Source organism: Pygocentrus nattereri, chromosome 15 (assembly GCF_015220715.1).
Source record: "Pygocentrus nattereri isolate fPygNat1 chromosome 15, fPygNat1.pri, whole genome shotgun sequence".
Classification (NCBI taxonomy): Eukaryota; Metazoa; Chordata; class Actinopteri; order Characiformes; family Serrasalmidae; genus Pygocentrus; species Pygocentrus nattereri.
Window position 1 is genome coordinate 33,921,622 of NC_051225.1, and position 25,705 is coordinate 33,947,326.

A 25,705-nucleotide genomic window follows, 5' to 3' on the forward strand; every position below is an offset into this window, starting at 1 on the left:
CACAACAGAATCAACACTAGAGCTGCCCTTTTAAACCTTTTAAACTGTTATCCCCATAAAAATCTATCAAAATCAAAAAATGTTTTTTATGCGTTATTTAGATTTTTTATTTTAGCTAACTGCTTTAAAACTAATAGCACCACTTGGTACCTCCAAAATGGGAAAACGAATGGAAGTTAATGGAACACAATTTTTTAAAATTAATTGTGGACCATTTTTATTCTTGTATTCATCATTAAATTGTACTAATTTCTGTAAATAAATAAGTAAAACAGCAAGGATGAGTAAGTTATGTAGATATTAAAATGTAGAGTTGAACTGTGGGCGTTCATATTGGCTTTATTAGAGCTGTGATACTGGTTTATTATGATGACCACTGAATTAACCTCACTTTCAGGCTGGCTTAAAACAATGTTATTTCTTATAATATGTATAGCGTTCTGCATAGAGAGTAATCTGATACAAATCTGAGCTAAGGCATAGAATCTGGGGTTTAATATGGCATAACAAGACCAACAACAAGAAACTGATGAGCTAAGTAGAAGCTGAACTGTAGAAACAATGTGGGGAGTTGGGGAAAACTACAGTATGCAAATAATGGAACTTATTTGAGGTATCTTTGGTTTCTCCCCCACGCATGTCACTACCTGATGCGTCATCCAGTTTCTAAGTAGCGTGTGTCTAACTCTGACATTACACTGGAGGTACACATGTCATCATTTGAGGAACTAATCCATAGGCAAAAGGCAGAGGCTATGGTCAAGAAGAAGCTGGACACCTCTAGAATAAGTAATCAAGTTTTACTAGAAAGTTTCTTGATGCTTTCTTCACAGAAGCAGCTGCACGAATTTGCGCTAAAACCAGCATCAGTACGTCTTGGCAGGCTTTTTATATCAACCCCTGAGAAAGTGTGGAGATTTTTTTCTTACTCTTCTCTGAGAAAAAAAAACATGAGAAGTGAGAAGTGAAAGTAGCCTGAGCCTGTGTATGTACGCATGTGTTGCAGAGAGTCCGCGGTCACAGGCCCGGCACAGCACAGGCAGCACCACTCTGAGGGACTCCGGCAGTGATACAGATGGCTTCATCAGCACAGACACGGGAGAGGACAACGTCTTCAGGAAGGTGAGAAGAGAAAGAGAGTACAGGCCACCATTAAAGTGATATTTCAACCAAAAAACTACAACTTTTCATAGTGTTTCACACTGTTTTTGCCTTGCCACAAATGTGGTTATTTGGCCAAGATTGTTTGGTGCCTGACGTTTGCTTCTTTGGTTTTGCACGGGAGCTTTGAGGCTCAAAAATGTTTGCTTAGGTGGTTTCTGACACTTTATGAACAGAAGTGTGGACAGTATGAAGTAGTGTTATATAAGTCAGTTTGATGTAGATTACTTACCAACTTGACACAGTTTGAGGTGAGTCTGTGATGATTTAGCCATACAGTTTGGTAAACTGGTGACTATAAGCCACCTTGTTTGCTACATTTGCCTGTTAGCTCCAGTGCTAAAGGAACAAACTTCAAACAACAAAAACACCTTAGCGGATGAGCTAGTTTAAGGGAGGATATTGTGAACCAGTTTAATAAAAAACAAAAAAGCTCAGTTTCTTCAAGCCATTATCAAATCATTAGCTCTTTGAACTGAAAAGGCTACACAACACCTATATAAGTCTTTCAGAGCAACTGAAATAAACCTATATGAAACGTTCTGTCCGACTGGTTCAAAGTTAGAGTTCAAAACACATTTTGGACTTCAGATTAAAATCCTGTTGCTTTCAGTGACCCTGTACCTTAATTATGTTTGTTTTATCAAAACAAATGATTGAACATTTAATTTTGCCACTGACTTTATTATTTCAATGGTGACTAACTGCTTACCATGTGGCCATGAGGGATAGGGATACAGTCTCACTTCCTGCTCTAAAATCCAAGGGTGTAGCTGAAATAAGGCTCTGATTATGGACTAAAAGTTTCAGTTGTGACATCAAAATGTGAGATCATTTTTTGAGAATTCGTAACAAATCTAGATCTTTTAACTTTGAATCAAAAATGTCTTTAAAAAAATAAAATATTACTGTGGGAGTGCAGTAACTTATTTGGTAGAATTATATCAATGTAGACATTAAGGCTTAGTCCAAGCCCATAAAATTGACAAAAGCATGATAATTGGCACTTGCAATAATAAGCCTATTAGTGTTTATGTAGATTTTTGTCGGTTGTCATTAAGCTTATATAGGTTTTCTTACAAATGCTGCCCTGGAAGTGCAATTCATATAGTCTATTCAAGCTTAATTAGTTCTGCCTAGCCTCTTATTTTAGCTCTACATGAACTAAATCAATTTCTAGGAAGTTTAGCTGAAATGCTTTTCTCCATTAAGGTCATGTGACCATAATGCTCATAATTTTCCCTGTACTCTTTTAAGCCCCCACCTCGCCCGCCCACTCGCTTGTACATGCCCCCTCTCCTCAGCTTCCTCGCACACACATTTGCTGGAAGTCATTTCTGGGGCACATGAATGGAAAGCTTTCATCCCCCAGAGCCCCAACAAAACCCTCTATGTGTGTATTAGAGGCACAGAGCCTTCTCCGCCTCCTCTCTCACGCTACCTCTGCACAGCACAATGGCCTGGCCAAAGCCTCACACCCAACACCTTGGGATTATTTCAGCCTTCTGTATATGTATATGTGTGAGTGCTAGCTCTGGGTGAATATGCTCTATGTATGTGTCCAGGTGCACAAGCACGGTGAGAGTGAGGTTTCTATGTGTGTGTGTATGCGTGTGGGTTTGCTGACTTCACACAGTAGGTCACTAGTGAGTGTCAGAAACCTTTGCCCCATAATCCCCTTGCACTCTCGTTTCACAGCCTCACTTTCACAGAGTCACTTCATTACTAATGAAACCCACATGCTTTATGCTGCACTGTAGAACGATTTCATTTTAAAAAAGGAAGTAACCTGGCTGCCTTCAAATTTAGAGTTCTTTTCCTGCTGTCTACTATTTTTATTTTGTTGCTAGACAGAAAGAAAATTACAGTCAAGAACAAAACAAACACTTCCCAAAAAAGACTAAAATCTAGTATCTCCATTTCTGTTGGTGACATTAACTGAAATTTCCAGTCATCCTTTGCAGAATGCACATTTTATAGCAGCCATGTTACTTACCAACTGCAAAGACCTCAATTCGTTTTGTGTTCATAGTGTATGAGAACTATAAAGAGGACTCTTTCTCATTCTTTCTTGTCCTTTGAGATCTCACTTCTTGTTTAGACCACAACCTCATTAGAACTCAGACTCCTTTCACACCACTCACTGTGTGAGCAGTTCTTGCAAAGTGGGCAACGTTCTCTGATAAATCTCTCACCTCGAGAGGTGGTCTCCATTCTGTTCGTTTTTGAGACTTATAAGAGGGGACTGAGTTTGTTTGCCGTGTTCACATATGCGCAGAAAACCATGCGAAAAATTTCAGATGCTGAAATGGCCCATGTCTGAAAATGCCCATAGAATCTTTCTGTTTTTCCTTTCTTTCCTTTCATCACTTTACTGAGCCTAAAAGGCCTCAGTTTATTAAGCCTTTCATTCTAAGGGACTATGTGTGAGTCTGCACATTTCTTACTTAATTGCATAATTTACGTCTTACTTTCATAAAACTTACTGAATAATTCAGATTTCCTGGATAATAAATCTTGAAACAAGAGTTTGGGAACATTTTACAAATGTACACAGTTTTGCTGCTGCTACTGGAACTGTGAGGCTAACAGACTTGCTTATGTGGTTTCTCACACTGTATGACATATCCTTATCCTTAAACATGGACAAACGGTACAAATTCAGGCTTCAAGATGCTGCTAGTACTGTTTTTAGCTGTGCAGCATACTTTTGTCTATTGGCATAGATTTCAATAAAAATTCAGTGTCAGAAATCACATATGCAAGTCAGTTTGAGATTACAAAACAACTCGAGATGATTTAAGGTGAGATTTTGATGATTTACATACTGCAGTTTAAGAGATTATCCCTGTTTTACAGTAGCTATAAAATACACTTTCCATTTACTTTGGTGGTCTCGCAGATGAACAACGTATTATTGTTTTTCAGTTACATTGACGGAAATCTAGAAATCTAGAGAAGGCATATGATAGAGTGCCAAGAGAGGAACTGTGGTACTGTATGAGGAAGTCAGGTGTAGCTGAAAAGTATGTTAGGGTGGTGCAGGACATGTATGAGAATAGTGAGACAGTGGTGAGGTGTGCAGTTGGAGTGACAATTGGTTTCAAGGTGAAGGTAGGGTTACATCAGGGATCAGCTTTGAGCCCCTTCTTGTTTGCAATGGTGATGGAAAGGTTGACAGATGAGGTCAGGCAGGAGGCTCCATGGACCATGATGTTTGCAGATGACATTGTAATCTGTGGTGAGAGTAGAGAGCAGGTGGAAGAGAATCTGGAGAGGTGGAGGTCACTGGAGAGGAGAGGAATGAAGGTCAGTAGAGACAAGACGGAATACATGTGTGTTATTGAGAGGGAAGCAGGTGGAAAGGTGAAGATGCAAGGAGTAGAGGTCGTAAAGGTGGATGACTTCAAATATCCAGAGCAATGGACAGTGTAGAAAAGAGGTGAGGAAGAGGGTGCAGGCAGGATGGAGTGGGTGGAGACAGGTGTCAGGGCTAATGTGTGACAGAAGGATAGCAGCAAGAGTGAAAGGGAAGGTTTACAAGACAGTAGTGCGTCCTGCTATGATGTACGGTTTGGAGACTGTGGCTCTGTCTAAAAGACAGGAGGCTGAGCTGGAGGTGGCGGAGATGAAGGTGCTGAGATTTTCATTGGGAGTGACAAGGCTGGACAAGATTAGAAATGAGCAGATCAAAGGTACAGTGAAGGTGGAGCACTTTGGAGATAAAGCCAGAGAGGCCCGGTTGAGATGGTTTGGACATGTGTTGAGGAGGAATAGTGGATATATTGGGCAAAGAATGTTGGAGATGGAGCCGGGTAGAAGGAGAAGAGGTAGACCTCAGAGAAGGTTTATGGATGTAGTGAAGGTGGACATGGAGATGGTTGGTGTGAAAGTAGAGGAGGCAGTGGATAGGGCAAGATGGAGGCAGATGATCCGCTGTGGCGACCCCTAAAGGGAGCAACCGAAAGAAGAAGTTACATTGACAGAAATCAAAATATGAACATCTGAAAAAAAGATTTTTATCAAGATATCTGTCTGCTGTCATCTTTGTGGAGAGGTGTGAATTGTTTTCACAATAGAGGGTTCTCATTCCTCCCCATTGCTCACTAACAGCTCAACACAGTCATAACATCAGACACAGAGCCAACAGTGTCCTAGCTAATGTGATTACAGATTGAGTTACAGGCAAAGATATTTTATTTGATTATAGCAAAAAGAGGCCCAGGAAAGATAACACCACTACCAAAAGTATTGGAATATTGGAGTACAGCCAATCACAGATCCTGTCTCAGAAGTTGCGTGTGCAAATAAAATAACATACATTTAAAACCAGCCAAAGTTTGTGGTTGAAACTAGAGGAGCCTCAACCTTTCAGATGTTACTGCTAAATAAAGCCCTACAGTGGGCGTAAAAAAGCCTCACTTTATGACTTTTGATGGACTCACATGGTAATTGATTTGCAGTTTCTTTTGACATTTTGTGATCTATGAAAAAGTCCCGAATCTCAGTTTCACAGTCTAGAGTTTAGAGGTTAGTTACAACCATAGTTTTAAGGTCCAACTGTGTTTTTACAGATGGAAAGTACATATTTGTACCTTTTCATAACCCAATATTTAAAAACAGAACGATGAATAAAAAAAGTCTGGAGATGAGACGGGGTGTGTGGAGTTTAAAAAATAGAATTTTAATGGATAACAGTATAATTATGTTCACTGAGATGTACCCTTAAAGGTACCGCCTCAGTAACAGGTGACCGTTTTGTACCTTTATTTCTGAAAGTGTAGCAATGTTGGAGTCCAGCACTGTTTGTGAGTACCCCACACTTAGTAAGCCTGCTGACTAACTGCTGAGGTGGAACAGGCATGTCTGAAAGGGAAATACCTTTGCTGGACTAAGGCAAGAACCAGAGTGTAACACTGCTGCCCTGTGGTGGATGTGACATGGTGACCTGACATACTCAGGCTACGCTCACTTCATAAGCCTTATTAGTCAAATCTGATCTTTCATCCTTGATGGTTCACATATGAGTTTGTAAGTGACCCCATCTGTCATTCGTGTGAACAAACTGCTGTCCTGAAATGACCTGCATGCTTTCCCGTACTGAATGATGACAAGTGCATGCACAGTTAAGTGAAATGTTAAAAGAAAAAAACACAGAAAAATTCAGCTCTGACTTCTCATTATGGTCACATGGCCATATATCATAATTTACACTTGTGAAAAAGCTGAGAAATGTTTTGGTTAAAATGCACCAGTAGATTTCACACAGATCCGAATCAGATCTGAGTGCAGAATTTGGCAAAAAAATTGAATTTGTTCAACTTCAGTCCTGTAATTTGAATGCAGTCTTAGACAAAAAAAAAATCGAATTTGTGTAACTTCAACCCTGTAATGTGAACATAGCCTGAAGCAAAACAATTGGATTTGTATCTGTTCAACTCTGTAATGTGAATGTCGCCTCAGGGAAGAAATTGGATTTGTACCTCTTCAACTCTGTAATGTGAAGGTCGCCTTGGGGAAAAATTGAATTTATGCCTGTTCAACTCTGTAATGTGAATGTCGCCTCAGGGAAGAAATTGGATTTGTGCCTCTTCAACCCTGTAATGTGAAGGAATCCTCTGTGTGCCCTTGCAGGCAGAGGAAACGCTAGGCCCTGGCGACAGCACCAGCGAGGCATCCATCTCCTGCTCCTCCACGGACGACACTGCTAGCCTGGGCCACCCTAGCTCCTCTGCAGACAGCTCCGAGGAAGTGCGGCGTGGGGGAGGAGGAGGAGGAGGAAGTACAGGGGTAGGTGCAGGAGGAGAGACAGAAGAGGAAGCGAAAGATCGACTAACGGAGGTTCCCCTGCGCTCCTCTCTCTTCCGCACCTCTGTCCGCTCTCTCTCTCCTTTCCGTCGCCACAGCTGGGGGCCAGGCAAAAACCAAGGAGGAGAAGCAGACATGAATCAGCGCAGGTGAGTGTGGTTAAGGAGTGATGACGAACAGTGTTTACCTTTTTACAACAAAATATGTAAGTGCAAGTGAAATGGTACACAGTACACCATCTACACTGCTCATCAAAAGTTTGGGGAGACCTCATCCATTTTTTTGAATTTGCGTTTTAATTTAACTGTTGTTGGAGATGAACCTAGCTTGTAACTCACTCATGTTTAGCAGGCTGAATATTGTCCACATGGGGGCACTTTTGGATATATCTTGCTTCCACACTTTCATCAAAGTGTCTTTCTTAGTATGAAGAGCAGTATTTCATGCTTTTTTCCCAAATCATTGTTAAAAGCACATATGTAAATTCCTTTGGCCCAAAGAGGATTTAAAATCCTTAGAGGTTTGAGTGCTGATGCAGGTTGGCATTATTCCTAAGGTAGGGCTTTTTTGGATTGATCCATCAGTTTTTGCTCAAAAAATGGGAAGATCTAATCAGCTTTCTATTTAAATTGTTATGTTACCGCAAATCAGTAAAAAAACATGCTCATTTGTATTTAAGAAACAGAAAAAGACAAAAGCAAACAGCTATGGATGCACAACGATAGTGGAGTCATTTTATTGTTTAAAGACTGAATCTGAAAGATGTTTAGATCTTAATTTTTCAAACTGATGTGTAATGTATTTATTGTTACAGATAAATACATTACTTTTTTACTCACACGTTACACATCATTTTTCACATCACCTTTCATCGCTTTTCATTTATTTTGTCATCTGTAGTATCAGTGCACTTATAAACACATAATATTAAAACTGCATGCTCACTATTTTTATTTTGTATTAATGCACCATTTGTTTCTCTAATGTCATCTGCACAGGCTTTAACTGTACTGTAATATTAAGTAGTCTGACTCATAATAATTCAGCCTTTCCCATCTTTCTTATCTGCCTCATCTGTCCATTTCTAGCTCTGTACGAAGTACTGGGGTCCAAAAGCCTGTCTTTCACAGAAGAAGGTATAACTTCTTTTATAGGCTCCTTTTTCCATCTTTTAATAATTTCTGTTGACATTTTCTGGGGGTTATAGTGCATCTATACTACTTTTCCCATTTTCTTTTAAAAAACTTCATTCCATTTGTTCATTTTCATTCACCCTCGCTTGGTAACACTTTATTTTAAGGAACATGTATGACGAATTAAATACAGTCTTCTCTGTTCTATAAAACTCAAATAAGGCTCTTCTAAATGGTTTATTTATTCTACATTCAAGCTACGCTCTGGGGCTTTGGATGTGTAATTACACACGTGCAAAAGAACATCGGACCTCTCACCAAGCGGATGAATGTGATGATTGCAAGCGCGTTGAAAGAGTATTCAAAAAGAACATTATTAGTTATAATCATGCAAAATAAATAGTTTGTTAAGACCTTGTTATGTAAATTATTATTACATCTACAATCTAGGAATATTTTAAGTTTTAACAACAATTTCATTTTCACATAACAGACCTCCAACTGCAATAATGCTGATCAAAGTGAATAAAGCTTAATGTGTAGAGAATAAACCATTTAGGGGTGTTGAACAAAGACCTTAATAAAGGTCTTCTTAGTAATGTTTCTTCAAATAAAGCAGTACCAAACTGCTAAGAGCAAATACCTCATTCTGTGCCTGTGTTTGGTTTGGTTCATCCTTGTTGCCCCTCAGTCTTAGCTGGTGTCCCACTCAGCCCCTCTTCAGTTCTGACCTGGATGAGATTAGTCAGCTCTTCAGGTATTGTGTGTTTTTGTATGTGTGTGTACGTGTGTGTGTGTGTGTGTGTGTGTGTGTGTGTGTGTGTGTGCGTGTGTGCGTGTGTGTGTCTGCTTGCTGCAACCTCAGGCAAACGGCCGACCCCTTTGACTTGCGCATAAAGCTTTTGCATTGAGATTTGCATCACCTTTTGTGTGCAAGAGAAGCAGCGTGTTTGATTTAGCCCAGCTAAAATACAGCTTTAGGGAGCGTGATAGTGCTGCTTCAAAGGACAAAATACAGTTTTGCCTGGGAGTTTTTATACAGGATGACCGGTATAGTGATTATTGTAACTTGTCCAGATGCCATGTAAGTAGAGATTTTAAGCATAACTGGGACAACAAAACATTTGTATTATTGCTTGGTTGTACAGTAATGTGCAAAAGTCAGAGACCATCCTTTGTTTATTTAATTTCTTTTCAAAGTTGTTCATTTTTCAACTACAGAGAAGCCTCAATAACTACATTTTTACAGTATTTTGTGTGTCCACCGTGTTATTACAATTTCTTTTCAGGAGGCTTGCTTATAGATTTTTTGAAGAAATCTGTGGGGATATTTTTCCACACCTGCAAAGTTCAGGTTTAGAATTTGGTTGAATGTTTTTTTACAATCCAAACTTCTGTGTTGAAGTTCATTGTTTGTCTATTTCTAATATTTCTTATTTAAGGTTTCTTTACAACTACACATCCTGGAGCTTGATGTTCTCCTCTTTCACAAAAATGAGAGCTTTAAGTGTTCCTTATCTGATGGGGACAGTTTTGGTGTCTACTAGGAACTCCAGTTATGGAAATGCCAGTTTTTTCACTTATCTCCTTTCTTTGGCAAGTGGGTTTTCTTGTATCTAATCTGAGCTATTCTGACTGAAAATTACATAAATGAAGGGTGTTCCCTGACTTTTGCACAGAATAACAGCTAACATGATAAGTAAGTTAGTGAGTGAGTGTATATTAGATATCTGTCTTATTTGTATATTTTAGATCCATGTTTTTAGAGTAAAGGGCCCCACAGTACTAGTCATTTTAGCCTTTTTGAGGTTGTGAAAGTCACAGTTGCTCATGATTCAGTATCAGGATGTCACCTGCTGGTATTTTGCACAGTCTCTGGCCTGAGGTTATGTGCAGAGTTTTGACCAAGGACATGCATGTTGTCATTCTAGTCATGCTAGAAATTATCAGCAATGCATAGTAATTACACTAGTGGCCAAGCTTATAGCGATAACTCCGTTCACGTGGGTGATTTGCTATGTTTTGCAACTCTTTTCAGAAACATAACACTGCACACTTCCTTCTTCTTCAACTAGCACCTGTTTAACCCTCATTCATTTATGATGGTTTGGCTCAAATTGACACAGTTTTCCCCTTTATTTAAGTGTAGTCGAACAGCCATGACATGTTTGGTGTTTGAAGTTTGCTTCCTTAGTTTCGCACTGGAGCTACGAGGCTAGCTAACATGTAATGGACGGTTTCTTACACTGTATGATGTACTGTTTGTTATCTATAAACATGGACAAAAAACATCTTGCAAAGTCAGCTTAAGCTGGGTGTATATAACAGCTTTGAAGTGGGCATCATACATTTATGCCAGTACTGAATTTCTTGTCTTTTTGTCATGATGGAGATAAAAAAGCAAAAAGGAAAGCATCATCAATAATGAGTTTCAGTTATCCTAAATGTCACAGTAATCAGCTGATACAAACAAAGCTAAACTGGACCAAAACAGGAAGAAGCATGGGGAAAATGCAAACTGGATATGAATATGTGGTGATAAACACAGATATCACAGCGAGAGCTGGAGAAATGTATTACTACAAATTGGCAGCTGATTGGAACTGTAAAGATCAAGCCTTGATGTCTGGAACCACATATTATAAATGCTATAAAGGCTCATATTGTTCAACAAGAAGCTTCTAAATCTCTGCAGCAGCTGCACGTATAATTTGTATACATGTTTTTTCTTTCTCTGTTACCTGAATCAGTGACCACATATTTGAAAGTATCAGAAAGCCTCCAATAACATTGGACCTAGATTGGAACGGAAGATTGACCAGTTTCCTCTCACACACTAGCAGATCATCAGTGCCATTAGTCGCTTCCAATTAAGCTTCCAACCTGGAAAATCACTTCAGATTGTAAAGTTTGTCAGAAGGGGTGAATCAGGGCTTTAATCAGGCTAAACAGAGGTAGGTAAATATAGCATTAGGAGTCTTGCCCAAAGGCTCTTATTGGCACAGCACAGTGTTCTTACTTAGGCAGGGACATGAACCACGGCCTGCCACATGGAGGGCAACAACGTTACTCACTATGCTTTATCAACTGCACAGTGCAAAAGACTCCAAACATATCTTGGCTAATTGACTATATTTGGGAATTGGGGAAAGTTGTCTAAATTTGGCCAACCATTGCTTTAACCTCTGGTGGAATGTCTGGGAATTGGGGATATTTAGGTTTAACAGCAGTTGGCTCTTGCTTGACTGCTGACTGTGCTCTGACAGTTATAGCCTGGAGGGTCTGGCTGCAGAGCAGGATGATGGAAAAGGATGGCAGCCGCAGGGGGGAGGTCCCTCTCATGGCCAGAGGGGGGTCCACCGGCAGCAGAGTGAGGACAGGGGATCACAGGTGTCCCTCACTGAGGAGGGTCTGGAGTCCGACCTGGGAGACCACAAAAGTCTGGATAGTCAGGTACGTAAAGACTGACTGTCTGCTAAGCGTGTACAAGGGACAGTCATTCTCAGTCCAGCACACCCACGTTTTAGTTATGCTTGTTCTAGTGATTAGCTGTGCTGATGAGAAAAACTGAAAACCTTAAAAATCCTGATGTCACTCCTAATGTACACATATATAACTGTTTTCAGAAATCAAGGAAATATCGTCCACTGAGACGCAGCTGTCCATCCATGACCCTCCCCCTCCGGCAATCCGTATCCATGCTGTCCATCAGCCAGAGGGACATAGATGGTATGTTTGCCAAGTTCCACTTTTTCACCCAAAATATTTTCTCAGTTATGTTCTTATTGTGTTGTGTTACAGATTGCTGAAGACCCCAGCGCTAACTGTTCTACACAATAGACTTTGTTAGATTACAGCCAAAACTTGAAACTATTATGAGCCCTTGCTATTTGTGTAGCTGTTGTGTTAGGTATTAAGATGGATAAGATTCTTTTTTGGCGCTCAAAAACATCATGGTATTTGGACTCGGTGCATTTTGTAGGTCCACAACTATTTTAGCACATGGCTACTGCAGCCTTTGAAAATATTTCAATAAATTATAAAAATATGATCTCCGCTCTAAATCAAGCACAATTATGTCTTTACCCCCATTTCCCATGTCACTGTCATAAGGTAGAGTCATTTGTCATAGAATAGTCCTGTCACAATTATTAGATACTCGTCTGATCCCAATTATTTCAGCTGATTATTAGTTATTTTTCACAGTTAACTTTCACAGTCATGTTTACGTGTGACATAAACGAAAGCAGGAAACATTTATTTTTTGAAACAAGTCATGGGTCATATAAAAAAATACAAAACAACAAAAGTTTTAACTTCTCGTGCTATAACACCTTCAGAGGGGAGCAGAGACTAATGTTTATTTGAGCTTGAGCTGTGTCTGTAGTCATTTTGGAGCTACTAAATATCGACAGCTATAAAGCAAGACTGCTATCCGCCAATTTGGTCATTACAGGCTTGCATGTCGTAGTTGTAGACAATGAACCTTATATTCTCAATATTATCACTATTATATATGTGACAATTAATTGTCAACTAAAAAATGATGATAGTGATAGGCCTAAATGTATAGACACTAGTGGATAAGTACCTTGAGTTAGCCATTAGCTATTTGCAATTAGTGTCCCGCTCTTGTCCCTTGGCATAGACCCACTCCTGTCCCTTGAGAACATAACTGGACCACTCTGGACTAATAAGCTCCTGCTCTGATCTCTTTTGTGCCCTTGGCTGCCACCTGTCAGCAGTAGGAAGAATTCGGCGAAAGAGAAGAATCTCTTTTGCCTTCAGCATCTCTCCAATGCTCCAAAAATCTAAAACCAGTTATGCTGTCAGCTCTTCATCAAGTGATGATGAGGACTCCATAAGTAAGTTACAGTAGTTCAGTATTAGTACAGAAGCACTGCATGTGAAACACTGAAGTAGAAGCTAGAACATTCCAGTTAACTGTAGTACAATAGCGTTAGATGAGGCCAGTCTGTTCTTTCAAATCACAATCTGAACATTCGGGAACAACAACTTAAAAACCCAGAGCTGCTACAAAATCACTATTTTTAAACTGAACAGTATTATTTCTGTCCTTTTCAATCTCCATGCTTTTAATGCGGGTCAGAGATCGGCACTCACTGAAATGTTTACAATATTTTTCCATCTCCATGGCTGAGTTGCTACCAACACAGCCTTGCCAACTTTCTCCACTTTGTCTTCTTTTGGAACCGTTTATCCCAAAGCCCCTGAATTACTCTCTGTTGGCATGACTGTAAAACGGAGAGATTTTCTGCGGTTTGCATATTTGGAATTAACATTTTCCTGACTTCCCGTGACTCCAAGAATAACGACTTCAAGAACTTTCTTTTTTAACAATGTGAAAGACGCGTTTCCTGTTTTGCTCTGATACTCTGATACACAAACAACATCCGCCCAGAGTCTGAAAATGTTTTGTTCTTAAAAGGAAGAGGCCTTCTTCGTTCAGAAATGACTAGTTTCTAATGATAAAAGTTGATAATATACAAACAGAGAAACAATTCATTATTACCCACATTAGTATTTGAACATCATTTGGCTGATAGCATCATTTTCCATCCTGAATGCTTCAGTATTTCATTATTGTCCCATTATATGTCTTTGTAGGTATGAGATCATATTCTAGCACTTCCAGTTCTCTAGGATACAGGTGAGACCTCTGTTTTCTGTTACCTTACAAAAATGAACTTATTTGTAAAAGAAGTCTGCTGCAAAAAGAACTCATTTCAAACAGCCACATTATTTCCTTTACCACAATTGTAAGCAAGCCTCTCTACCTAAGGTTTGATGTTCAAATCATTTTGATGCATATTACTTATATATTTGACTATTTTATTTATATGTATTGTTGGAGAGGGTCAAAACCAAAGTCCTGGGTTGCACATACTTATCAGAAAAAGCTTTGCTTTAACTTTAGACTAACTATTACGCATGTCAATCCTTAGGGGCACTAGACAGATCACATTGAGCTGGGCACAACCTAACAAATGTAGTTTTTGATAAGTATTGAGAAAGATTAATAACTGTCAATAGAAGCAGTTCAGTCAAAATTGAAGTGAGTGCAAATGTTACACCTTTTCCCATAGGTGGGGTTCATAGCAGATTGAGGGGTTAGATGGTACAGCCATCTACTAAATTGGATAAAAAACAATTATTTCAGTACAGTTCTATGCTGTTTGTTACAGACAAGCTTTTCCAACCTAAATACCTTTTACCAAATAAACAATATGCATCTTTACAATATGAATAGTGAAAAGAGAGTGTCAAACGTGGCACATTTATTTTTAAATACAAAATAGAACAGCAAATATAATTTGAATATAATTTATTTATACAATATGTACAGTATGCATTTTTTAGAAATCTATAAATAAAAAAATCACAAAAATGAATGATTTTGAATTTATAATGGATAATATGGAGAATATACGTCTCTCATTGTTTACTTTTGGAGGCTTAATTGCAACACTGTATTAAATTAAACCCACCGTGTGGAGGCTGTACTTTAGCCTGGCAGGCTCTCACTGCTTGCATGTCTGTATGCTCAAAATTGGTGCTTATTACAGACACCAAGAGGGAGATTAAATAATACAAGTGTAAATTCTGTACTCAGTAATCAAAAAACACATATTGAAAATGGTTACTTTCATGGTACAAAAAAAAACAGTTTTTGAGGTGAATCTGGAGAAATATCTGTCAAAATGCGGTCAAAATTCACAGCTGACACTGATGTTTAATTTAATAAAAGATTATGTTATATTTTACCCTGCATTAAATTGTCTCCTACAGCTCACAACCAAGTTTTTAGTTTAAGTCATTGCTTTAGTGTAGATACACTGGAGGCTTGGGGGGTCTTGTGGACCGAGTTAAGAAACACTATATTTTGTGTTCAAAATAATACCAGTAACATTCAGCGTCAATTTACTTCACATTACAATGGCTGTTGTAATACAGAGCTTTTAGTGAACCAAGTCTGGACTGAAGCAATTAACATATGTCTCACTATGTATCTGAATGATAGTCTGTGTTTTGTGCTGTGTTCAGTATTACAGAAGAAGAGCCTGGCCCTTTAAGAGGGGATTTTGAAGGAAAGAGTGGGACCAAAATGAGCCGCACCTTTAGTTATCTGAAGAGTAAAATGTACAAGAAAACCAGGGTAAGTCAGTTCATTCTTCCGCACCATTCACTAGTTCTGATGTCGTACAAAATGCCAATATTATAGACCATCGCTGTCATTAGAAAACCTCCCCAAAATGGTAACTTTACAGGAGTTTTAATGGAAGTTAATAAAAAAGGTCATTTTAGAGTATTTCTGTCAGCCCGTTCATCATTAAATTTAAACACATTCTAAAGGACATGTGATACAAGGTTTTGTTTTGAAGAAATATCTTCCCGTTAGTGATTTAGTACTTATTTTATGCCTTTACAACTAAGGCAATCTTGTGGTGACAGGAGCGTTTGTTTCTTCATTTGAAATGCAATTCACTGTTACTTCACAGTAAGAGCTTCATGAAGTGACTGATCTGACGTCAGTGGCTTTATTGTGTGAAAGCAAGTGAAGAAGGTCTGGTTAAAGTGTTAAAGTTTGCATCTGCCCTCGGCTCTGGAGGAAGTTATGCAGGAAGACAGGCATGACGATTCGTGAGCTCAGCGTTCTGCCTCTAGAAGTCCTACACTTTTAGTGCTTCCTTTTCTGTAATATCAGACTACATTTGGAAGTGAAACAGGCTCCAGTCTGTATTTTTGGTGGTTAAATACATTTATCTTGAGGCCTGTAGCACTTTCCATGAGAAAACAGCACAAACCTCTATGCTGAAATTATGACAGTGCTCTTGGAGAAATGTCAGAGAGCAGTCACTGATTGGAGCCTGGTTGGAGCGGAATGGTGGTGATTTTTGTTTTTGTAAATCATAATGGAAAGGCTCTGTACAGCCAAGTCAAAAATTATTTAAGAACTTAGCTTTTTAGGAATGTAGAAGTGGGAGGTACAGTACCGTCATTCATTAATTTATTTTAGTGCCATTCAGTTTAAGTTATGCATTTTTCAGCATCAGGAAATATATGACTCAATATACTGTAAATGTTGTGGACAAATATACTGATATTATATGTATTAGGCACATGATCTTGACTCCTGAATGACTTGTATGTGTTTGTACATACATTTGTATGACATCAGTTATTTTCTGAATGCCGGAAAAAATTGAGTACATTTGCATTAGTATCACCTGGCTCTACTTTCATAATGATGCATTTCGTTCTAGCTCGCTAAAGGTCCGCTTTGTCAAAGAGACTGAAAGGAGGAACAGCACCTCCTGTGCTTAGCTCATCACTTCCTCTGTAATCTCTGTGAAGGCCAATTGTGTGTCTGCTCTCAGTGTGAGTGAGCCTTTGAAGGCTCCAGTTCGCAACCGTTATGTTAAGTTATAGAAAGTTTTTTGAACATGGACGTTACCTTAAGATACCTGGCTTTAAGGAAGAAGAGGTAGGCTAACTTTGAATCTCAAGCATTCTGCAGTACTTTGAATGTTGGTTTCATGTGGTAAAGTGCTATTATTCCATGCTCAGTGTAGCGGCTGTTAGCGTGGTTCTGTGTTTTCACTTCTTTAAATAGACTGCGTTGTGGCATGTAGATCTCTCAGTCTTCAGTATCTTCATGTTGAAGGGGAAGTGTCCAGGTAACACCTTGCTGAAAGTGACAGTTTAGAGAAGATGTGATAGTCTTTAGATGTTTGCTTTAGCAAACTGTTTGCGCTGGATTCGTCTTGCTTTTTCTCTTGTTTTTTCTCTGTGCTGCAAAAAGGAAGTTACTAATAGAGGAACTTGACAGTGTGGACATTTTTAAAGCCTCATGCTTATGTGTATCACAGTGCAAAATGCATTGACTCTGAAATCACTCTGACTGCCATTTTCCACCACATACTTGAGTTTTAGAACATGTCAGTACATAAAGTAAGGGTTTACAGTGGTTTCACTAAACTGCTTGCCGAGCTGTAGTATATACAGCTCCTGACATGTTATACAACTTACAGAACAAAAGTTTAAACACCCTCAGTCAAAAGATCTTTTGTTGATTTTCTACGTTAAAATAGGTGAACACATCATCTACAGAGAACCTCTGTACCTTTTAATGCACAATTACTGTTTATTTGGTGAACTTCACATATTATCGAATAATAAAACATGTGGCTGTGCAAAAGTTACAGCACATTTAATATTTTATGCTTTATTTTTTCAATTTTTTGCATACAACTGAACTAACTGCAACTAATTGCATTGTCCCTTTTTATCCCATTTCTACACTCTTCACACAGGAAAAAGACAAAGAGAAGAACCGGGAAAAAGACAGAGAAGTCAAGGAGAAGGAGAAGAAAGCAGTGAACGGGCATCTGTTCAGCTCTGTGACTTCTGTCCATACAGCTTTGTGTCAGCACTGCAACAAAGCCCTAAATGCTAAAGATGCTGTCAGCTGTACAAGTAAGACACTAGCGCTCAAAACATTATGGTGCTTTCAGAACTTGAGGTCGCCTAATAAACCTTTAAAGCTCTGGGTTTGTGTAGAATGACATGTTGATGCGTAGTAAGCTTTGGGGGTATTTTGATATACTGAGATGTGTTGAATATTTAAAGCAGACTCTTTAGGCAACACAAACTATTACATAATAGCTGTTTCCACAGAACAGAAATTAAAATGAACCACATCGGAAGAAGTTGAAATCTTTGGAGCGTTTCTGGGTGATGAAAGGCATTTTTCCAAGATGTTTTAACACACATTTAGACCTATTTCATTCACCCACAGGGCTTATACATGGGATAAATAAGTAAATAAATAAATAAAGTGCCTCATGCTGATATTTACGTAACTTTTTCACACAGTCCCCTATAAATGGCAACTTAATCATTATGTAAACATTTTGTAATGCTAGTAAATAAAAATGTAATTGTTACTTAAAGATTAATAAGTGCTACAATTTGAGTTATTAACTGTTTGCTTAGTGTCATACAAATATTTAAAGCACTTTAAGGGTCCAATTAATGGTTATTAATGTTTAAAACAGTATACATTAAAGACTTCGTAGTGATTAATTATGCATCAAGGAAAAGTTCATGCATTACAAAAGTTGCAAGATAAGAGTAAATAACTATCATTTAAAACAGCATATAGACAATTACTATGTATTTATTTATTACTCTTATGAATTGTTTTCATGCATATATAATAAAGTAAATGTGCAGTTTTTCAAGATATATAATTTATAAAGTATGAATATAAATTAGCAACATCTTTATTAGCAAATTATAATTAATCATTAAGTTCAGGTTTGCCTGGATAAGCCCAGTATTTCACTGCCAACGTGGATGTATAGCAAAGACAGCACAGATTCATGGCTAAGATCTCTGGGCAGCATTAAACAGGAATGAAGTATTCTAAAAATCTAAGGCTGTGGTGAGGGCCAGTTTCTCCATTTTAACAGGAAAAGCACAGCAGAAAATAAGTACATTTTTCAAGCCAACATGAAGCAACAGAGCAGAGCCAAAAAGCAGCTCCACTAACAATAGGAACATCCAGTGTTTGTTTTCCTGCACATCATACATCATAACTAAAATAGAAGATTTTCTTATACATCATAACTAAAGATAGAATATATAGTTTCAGTTACTTAAAGTTAGGTTAAAATGTGTAATATACAGCCTCTTGTATACTGTATTAGAAGAAGAACAACATTGCCTACTCCATTGTTGACTTGGATCAATGGATCCTTGTGGAAAATACGTAAGATGCTGTGACATGATAATAGAAATGTTCCTTTTGGCTTTGCACTCACCAAAGGTTTGTTCAACTTGAGAGCTAAAGCTTTAATTCAGCTTTTAAATGACTCCATTTGTCTTAGTTGCCATTCAGAAGGTTCATTGGTTGCTGCAGACGACTTGAGACACAGTACTGAAATCAACAAAGCGTGTAATTTGACGTGGGGTTTCCAAACTTTTGCATATTACTCTACATACAATTCAAAAATAGGCTAGTCTTATGGACTGTTTCTTGCCCCAGGTCTTCATCCCAGTGTCAAAGGGGTAACAAGCATAGTCCTTCTCCTACATCACCTAACATAGTCTCATTTCACAAGAGGCTTTCATTGCTTAACAGTAAAAGCATTTCTGGTAACCTCCCGTTTGACTTCCTCATGGACCGGTCAGCAAAGTGACATATGCTTCATTTAGACATTGGGTTAGAAAGTTTATTTTACATTTCTTTTGTACTTTCTACCACAAAAGATTTAAATGAGTAGATTGTGGCTGAGCTTTATCTATTGTTCCTGATCTTCAACCATGAATGACTGTTGCTTCTCAATAATTGTGCTGTTTCCATGGTTCAGAGGTTCTCAGTGCACAAGTTTCTGGTTGCACTGCACTATTTCAGCCTAGGCTGAAATAGTTTCACAGTTTTCCTTACCAGATAAAATGTAGTAAAGTTGAAGAGAATGGAAATCCACATAAATATTGTTCAATGTACAGAGGAAGTCAAGCTGGCAATGTTAGAATTTCTGACCGTATTGCTGGTAATATATAGATATATGGAACTTTACAGCTTGCTAGATATAACTGTAAAATGACCTTCCAGTTCTTTCTGGCTTTCATTCTTTCTTTCTTTCTTTTGTTCAAAAAGTGAGTGGGTTTTCAAATTTATGAACCATTCTTGGAGAAACCTCAAATATTTCAAAACATTTGTCTTTTACAGTCAGAATAATTTATGTTTGTTGAACACTCATACAGTACTGTGCAAATGACCATCCTTCATTTATTTTTCCAGTCAAAACAACCATTAAGTACAAATGTATTATTCACTTTTCAGGATCAGGACAAAAAGCAATAAATTATGTATTTAACAGAAAATCACACAGAAGCCTCAACAACTAAATATGTTTTTCAATATCTAATACCTTTATTACAGCTTCCATTCTTTTCAGGCGACTCGCTTTCAGTTTTTCAAAGAAATCTGCAAGAATTTATTTCCATACCTCCAAAGTTCAGTCTTAGAAGTTGATTGAGTTTTTTGCTTCTCACAATCCAAATAATCCCAAACACGTTTAGTGATGTTGAGGTCTGGACTTTGGGATGGTCAGCTCATTGTTCTGAGAACAACAGCATGTTTTTTTATTTCTTTATCTATGTTTATCTGATGGGGACAGTTTTGGTCTTCCAGATTGTGCTTGGTCTCGTCGAAGTCTCATTTTCTCTACATGTTTTAAAAATTTTTTTAACTCCAGTTTTGAAAACTCCTGTTTTTACTTATTTTCCTTTGACTTTCTCCTTGCTTATGCAAGTGGGTTATCTTCATAGCTAATGCACTCAGAAATATCTCCTGAAAAATGAGTAACTTGCACTGCATTGACTGGAAATGAAATAAATTAAAGGGTGAAAGGTCTCTGACTTTCACACAGCACTGTACATATTAAACTTGCAATAACAGATGATTTTCTGTTAAAAGTAGCTGATATTACAACTGTTTCAGCCAGATTCCCAACTGCCTCAGCTTGCGGGAGTTGCAGTTAGGGTTTTATTTGTGTGCTTGGTGGAGTTTCCTGGCTGGCACTGATTTTACCACTTTGACTTTGAGCCAAAATAGGAAGCCAAGGACTATGATTTAAGTAAATAGCTCCTATTAGGGTCTCTCTCTCTGAGAGAGAATCTCTTCTGGATCTTCTCTCTTGTAGAACGTGGTCAGTAGGTGAAGAAACTATCATTAGCTCAGCACTCCTATGGCTAGTTCACACCACTGATAGATTTTCATGGAATATTTGTCAAAGTAAATGAGTCAAATTGTATCTGTCCATGAAGGTCTGGTGGTATAAAGTATTGCTCTTGTTTTAGGTTGCAGTGTCTGTGTTCACAAGAGCTGCAGAGACAACATCCCTGCGTGTACCAAGGGAAAGGTAGAATTTGTTCGTTTTTTTCTGAATGGATTTCTTAATTCCAGACCACAAAAATGCTTCAAGTACCATTTTTGGGTGAAATTGCTTTTTCTCTGTCCTCTTTCCAATTTCAAAAACAGCAGTTTCTCATGCCAGAGTCGACCACCATGCCTGGAGTCACTTTAAGAGCAAAAAGTATGTGAGCTTGTGGTTTCTTTTCGTCCAAACCAAGTGGCACGGTGCACAGTTTGGTGCAGATACGGATACTCTACCAAATTGGGCATTACATTTTAATCTTGTGTGTGTTGCTCTGTGTAGCGTCTGCGCCACGGGAGAGGCCCTGGTCAGCCATCTTGTCTCCAGATGACCACTCTTTAGTGATCACCCCCCGGAGACACACGAGCATCATGCCTTTCAACAGTAGCAACCTCTCCAAAAGCATGTCAATCAGCAACATTGCTGTGTGAGTTTCTAATATCCTTCATTTAAAAATGTGGTATCATCACTGTAAGGCAGCATTAATAAGGCTACACATCATATACATAAAGTTTTCACGACAGCTGACATAGACCTACACAAACATTCACACTTAGTATTATTGTAGCTTTGATGTCAAGTTTATATAGCATCTATATCAGGTGACATTGATTTAATTTACATTGACATTGACATTGAAATGATACAAGCCAGTCTGTAGCCTTATCACATTTGAGGAAAACTCTGGCCAGAAAAAAAATGTAACCTTCACTACATCTGTAAACATGCTTATCCAGCAGTGGTGCTGGTGTAGTCTCTATAATTGTATGTATGTTGAAGATAAGAGGAAAGCTACTGCTTTTGAGGTGGATTTTGAAGACTCCGGAACTAGGTAACTAGTAACTGTCTTCAAATCATCATTGCAATGGAGCGAATGGTTTACTCTAATGAAAGAAATGACTTGTCAGATGAGGTTAACAAACCAACCTTTTGTGCTAAATTAAGATAGAATTGCTGTTTCCTTTATGATTTTATTCAATAACTGAGGTAAACATTATATTAATGCTAGCTTGATTGCATTTAATAGCCTGTAAATCAGGTTAGCAATGAGAATTAGTTAACAACCTAGGGACTGCCAATGACTGTGTGATGCATTTCTGTAATGCATGCTGTGTTATGTAGTGAGAGAACATTGAATCATGCAAAATGATACAAAATCTTTAATTCTGTCAAACCAAGGAGGCTGAGGGATATAACGCTCTGCTGTGGAATACTGAATAACAGTACAAATAGCATAATAAACTCTAGTTTACTCTAGTAGCCAGAATTACCCTTTCATAGATCACAATCATAATTCAGTAATTCATAAGTACAAAATGGTATTTTGTCCACTTGTGCAGCCATATTAAAGATCATAAAGATAGATGCCTGTTAACTCCTTAGAGTTCAGTTGGGTACTGGGTCTGCTTATAAGTAACTGCATGCTCATTAGCACAACTCTGTCTTCATCTTCCTCCAGATTTGATGAGATGTCCATAAAGGGCCTGAGATATCTGTCCCAGTCCACCGACTCTTTGCACAAAGCCAACAAGGTCAACGAGTCCACTGAGTCTCTGATAGATGAAGGTGAGCAACCTCATTTCCTCTTGAACAGCCACTGGATCTGTTTCTGTTTCCTGTAGCTTCCACTTATCTTCCCAACAGCTGGACAGCAGGTGCAGACTTCAAACAAGCTGATGCCTGAAAATCTGTTTGACCAGGCAATTGAGAAGAGCAGGCTGCGAGCTCTTTGTGACATCTGCTGTTTGTTTCTGATTCACCATAGCGAGCTTTATGTTAAACACTTATTAAACCGGAGTTTCATGTTTTGTTTTGCTCTATTTTTTCATAGGAACAGAGATGATTGATGGGCAGCTGATGGGAGAGTATGAGGCAGATGCTAAAGGGCTAGAGGCCGACTCCTGGAGCTTCACTATGGACAAGAAATACCTGAAACAACTAAAGAAGGATGTCATTAAGAGACAGGATGTCATTTATGGTAAGGTCATTTATGAATGTTAATTTTAATATCTGAATCAATCGAGTGAAATCTGTAACTAACAGTTTTAAACTGCCATCCTTCATTTCTGGAACATTTTAGGTATACAAAACTGTGCAAAAGGCAAGACATTCATTTTTAATTAAATATTTCTGAGGAGATTAGATATTAGATAATCCACTTGCAGAGGACAAAAAAGACAAAAAAAGAACATTTGCAACATAAATCAAAGAAGCTGCTGGTGTTGTCAGAACGAAGGAGTGACAGCCTCAGAGTCCAGACCTCAATATCATTGAATGTGTTTGGGATTACTTGGATTGTGAGAAGAAGAAAGTACAACCAGCTTCTATGATTGAACTTGTGGACATGTGAAAAAATATCCCTGCAGATTTCTTTGAAGAGCTTCTGTGCTCTTTCTATTAAATATATGCTTCATTTATTTCAGACTCTAAAAAATGAATTAATATTTAATACTAAATGGCTGTGGCTTTGACTGGAAATGTAATAAATATTTCTATGACTTTTGCACAATATTGTAGTATTAAGGCATTTGTGTGTGACTGGGGTTAAAGGGTCCTGCTTTCTTTGAAAACATTCAAAACATGATACTCCTGTTTTTTTATGTATATAAATATACAAATGTAAAAAAGATCAAAATATGACCTGAATATGTCCTCCAGCACTAATCTAACGCTCAGTTTCAGCTGAATATGTTGTTCTTCTCAGCTGCTCTGTCTGGAACCATTATTTACTGGTTGTAATGAGAAAGATAAACAAGGTATACTAGATCAACTATTAATCATAACTACAACCACTCTCTTTTTCCAGAGCTGATCCAAACGGAAATGCACCATGTGCGGACGTTGCGGATAATGGCGGATGTGTACGGTAAGGGCTTGTTGAAGGAGGTGCAGTTGGAGCCCCAGACGGTAGAAAAGGTGTTCCCCATGCTTGACGACCTGCTGGAACTTCACACAGTCTTCTTCAGCAGCCTGCTGGAAAGGAAGAAGGAGGCCAAGCAGGAGAATACCGACGGTGGCTTTGTTATCAACAGGATAGGGGATGTTCTCGTGAACCAGGTGAGTAGGGACAGACGATCTGGTGATATTTAATTTATATTTGTGATAATGATGTAAATCCCTGACCTCACAATTTCACAATCATTCAATTTAATTAGTTCTCAGGGTCCAGAGCTGAAAGCATGAAGAAAGTTTACGGCAAGTTCTGCAGTCGGCACAACGAAGCGGTTAACTTCTACAAGGAGCTACATGCCAAAGACAAGCGCTTCCAGGCTTTTATCAAAGTAACGCACTTACAATTTCACATTTATTTATTTTTACCTCTTATTTTTAACTCATGCAGCTTCATGCAATCCTGTAACCTGTTTTAACCTGATCTTTCAGAAAAAGATGAGCAGCAACATTGTCCGGCGGCTGGGTATCCCAGAATGCATATTATTAGTCACGCAGAGAATAACAAAGTACCCAGTCCTGATGCAGAGGATTCTACAGCACACTAAAGGTAAGAATCTTTATCACAGAGCCTAAGGGCACTTTCATGCACGAGTCTCAGTACTCAAGTCTGCATCCAGGATTGATTCTGGGCTCATTTTGGGGAAGTTGACATCATCACAGGTTTGCTTGAAAGAGAATTTCTTTCGAACTCTGGATTGATGGCACAATCCTATACGTCACATACAAACACTCAAACCACAATGAACAGTGGTTGTTTCTGGATATGTGGTGTTATCTCATGCTAAAATACCTACAAATAACGCACCTCTCCCACTTGACAGGCAATCATCAGAAGTGTGTTTTGTGCAGTGCTCTCAGCTCTCTACATTTAATAAAACAAATTGTACTTAATTGGGATGTTATCCATTTACGGAAGAATAAAACATTAGGGTAATTCTTTTATACTGGATTGCACATCTACAGAAATAAAATAATTGTTTGGACACACCTGAGAGAAGATTGTGTGAGTGCAGTAAGGGAGAGAAGTCTAAAACCTTGGGCTCAAGTTGTGGGTTTCAGCTTTAAGCTAGATGGCTGGACTCCATAGGATGAACAGAAATAGAACAGGGAGCAGGGGGGCAGTGGTGGGATGTGAAAAACTTTCTCTGGCTGAAACTAGTGTTTTAGTCAAGACCATCAGAGGTAATCAAGACCAAACCGTGGACACATCAAGTCTAAATGTAGACAGAGACTTTGTAATTGTTCCTTGTAATTGTAGAGTCAAGACTAAGACCAGATTAATATTTTTTGATCATAATTTAAGAATAAGCAGACAAAAAAATGGAATTTCATTGATTGTAGTTTGTAGTTGTAGTTTGTAGTAATTTATTATATTGTATTCTTAGTCCAACTTTGCAGTAGTCTTTTGGAAGTGAACAATGCTGAGGTTATTCTCCATCTGTTTTTCTCTAAAACTTATTCAGAATCACAACCGAAAGCCAACTGAGTATAAACCAAACAACATACATCTAATTTTATGATTAAATGAAAACAAAGTAATAATAACATTCCAATCTGCTTTCAGGGTATATTTAAATCTTGGAGCCAATGAACATCAACATACAAATAATACCCAGTTTAAGCCACCATGAAAAGGATCAATTAGATCCTCATCTGGCAGTGAACAAATTTTACTTAAACATG

At 38.3% G+C, this 25,705-nt stretch overlaps 1 protein-coding gene across 9 annotated transcripts in view; it reads left to right on the forward strand.

Annotated features, from left to right (window-relative positions):
* LOC108428485 (A-kinase anchor protein 13) overlaps nt 1–25,705 on the forward strand; it is a 96,724-nt gene that overhangs the window by 49,769 nt on the left and 21,250 nt on the right. For 6 of the 9 annotated variants that reach the window (XM_017699521.2, XM_037545169.1, XM_037545170.1 and 3 more), the window contains exons 10-26: nt 1,007–1,122; nt 6,796–7,118; nt 8,058–8,105; nt 8,794–8,859; nt 11,369–11,555; nt 11,729–11,831; nt 13,731–13,773; nt 15,168–15,279; nt 17,438–17,600; nt 20,994–21,055; nt 21,175–21,229; nt 21,353–21,497; nt 22,530–22,636; nt 22,902–23,048; nt 23,877–24,127; nt 24,226–24,351; nt 24,452–24,569. In XM_017699521.2, the coding sequence (XP_017555010.1) occupies nt 1,007–1,122; nt 6,796–7,118; nt 8,058–8,105; nt 8,794–8,859; nt 11,369–11,555; nt 11,729–11,831; nt 13,731–13,773; nt 15,168–15,279; nt 17,438–17,600; nt 20,994–21,055; nt 21,175–21,229; nt 21,353–21,497; nt 22,530–22,636; nt 22,902–23,048; nt 23,877–24,127; nt 24,226–24,351; nt 24,452–24,569 (2,172 nt within the window). The remainder of the gene's footprint in view (nt 1–1,006; nt 1,123–6,795; nt 7,119–8,057; nt 8,106–8,793; nt 8,860–11,368; nt 11,556–11,728; nt 11,832–13,730; nt 13,774–15,167; nt 15,280–17,437; nt 17,601–20,993; nt 21,056–21,174; nt 21,230–21,352; nt 21,498–22,529; nt 22,637–22,901; nt 23,049–23,876; nt 24,128–24,225; nt 24,352–24,451; nt 24,570–25,705) is intronic. The other 3 variants (XM_037545173.1, XM_037545174.1, XM_037545172.1) reach the window with 2 other exon arrangements.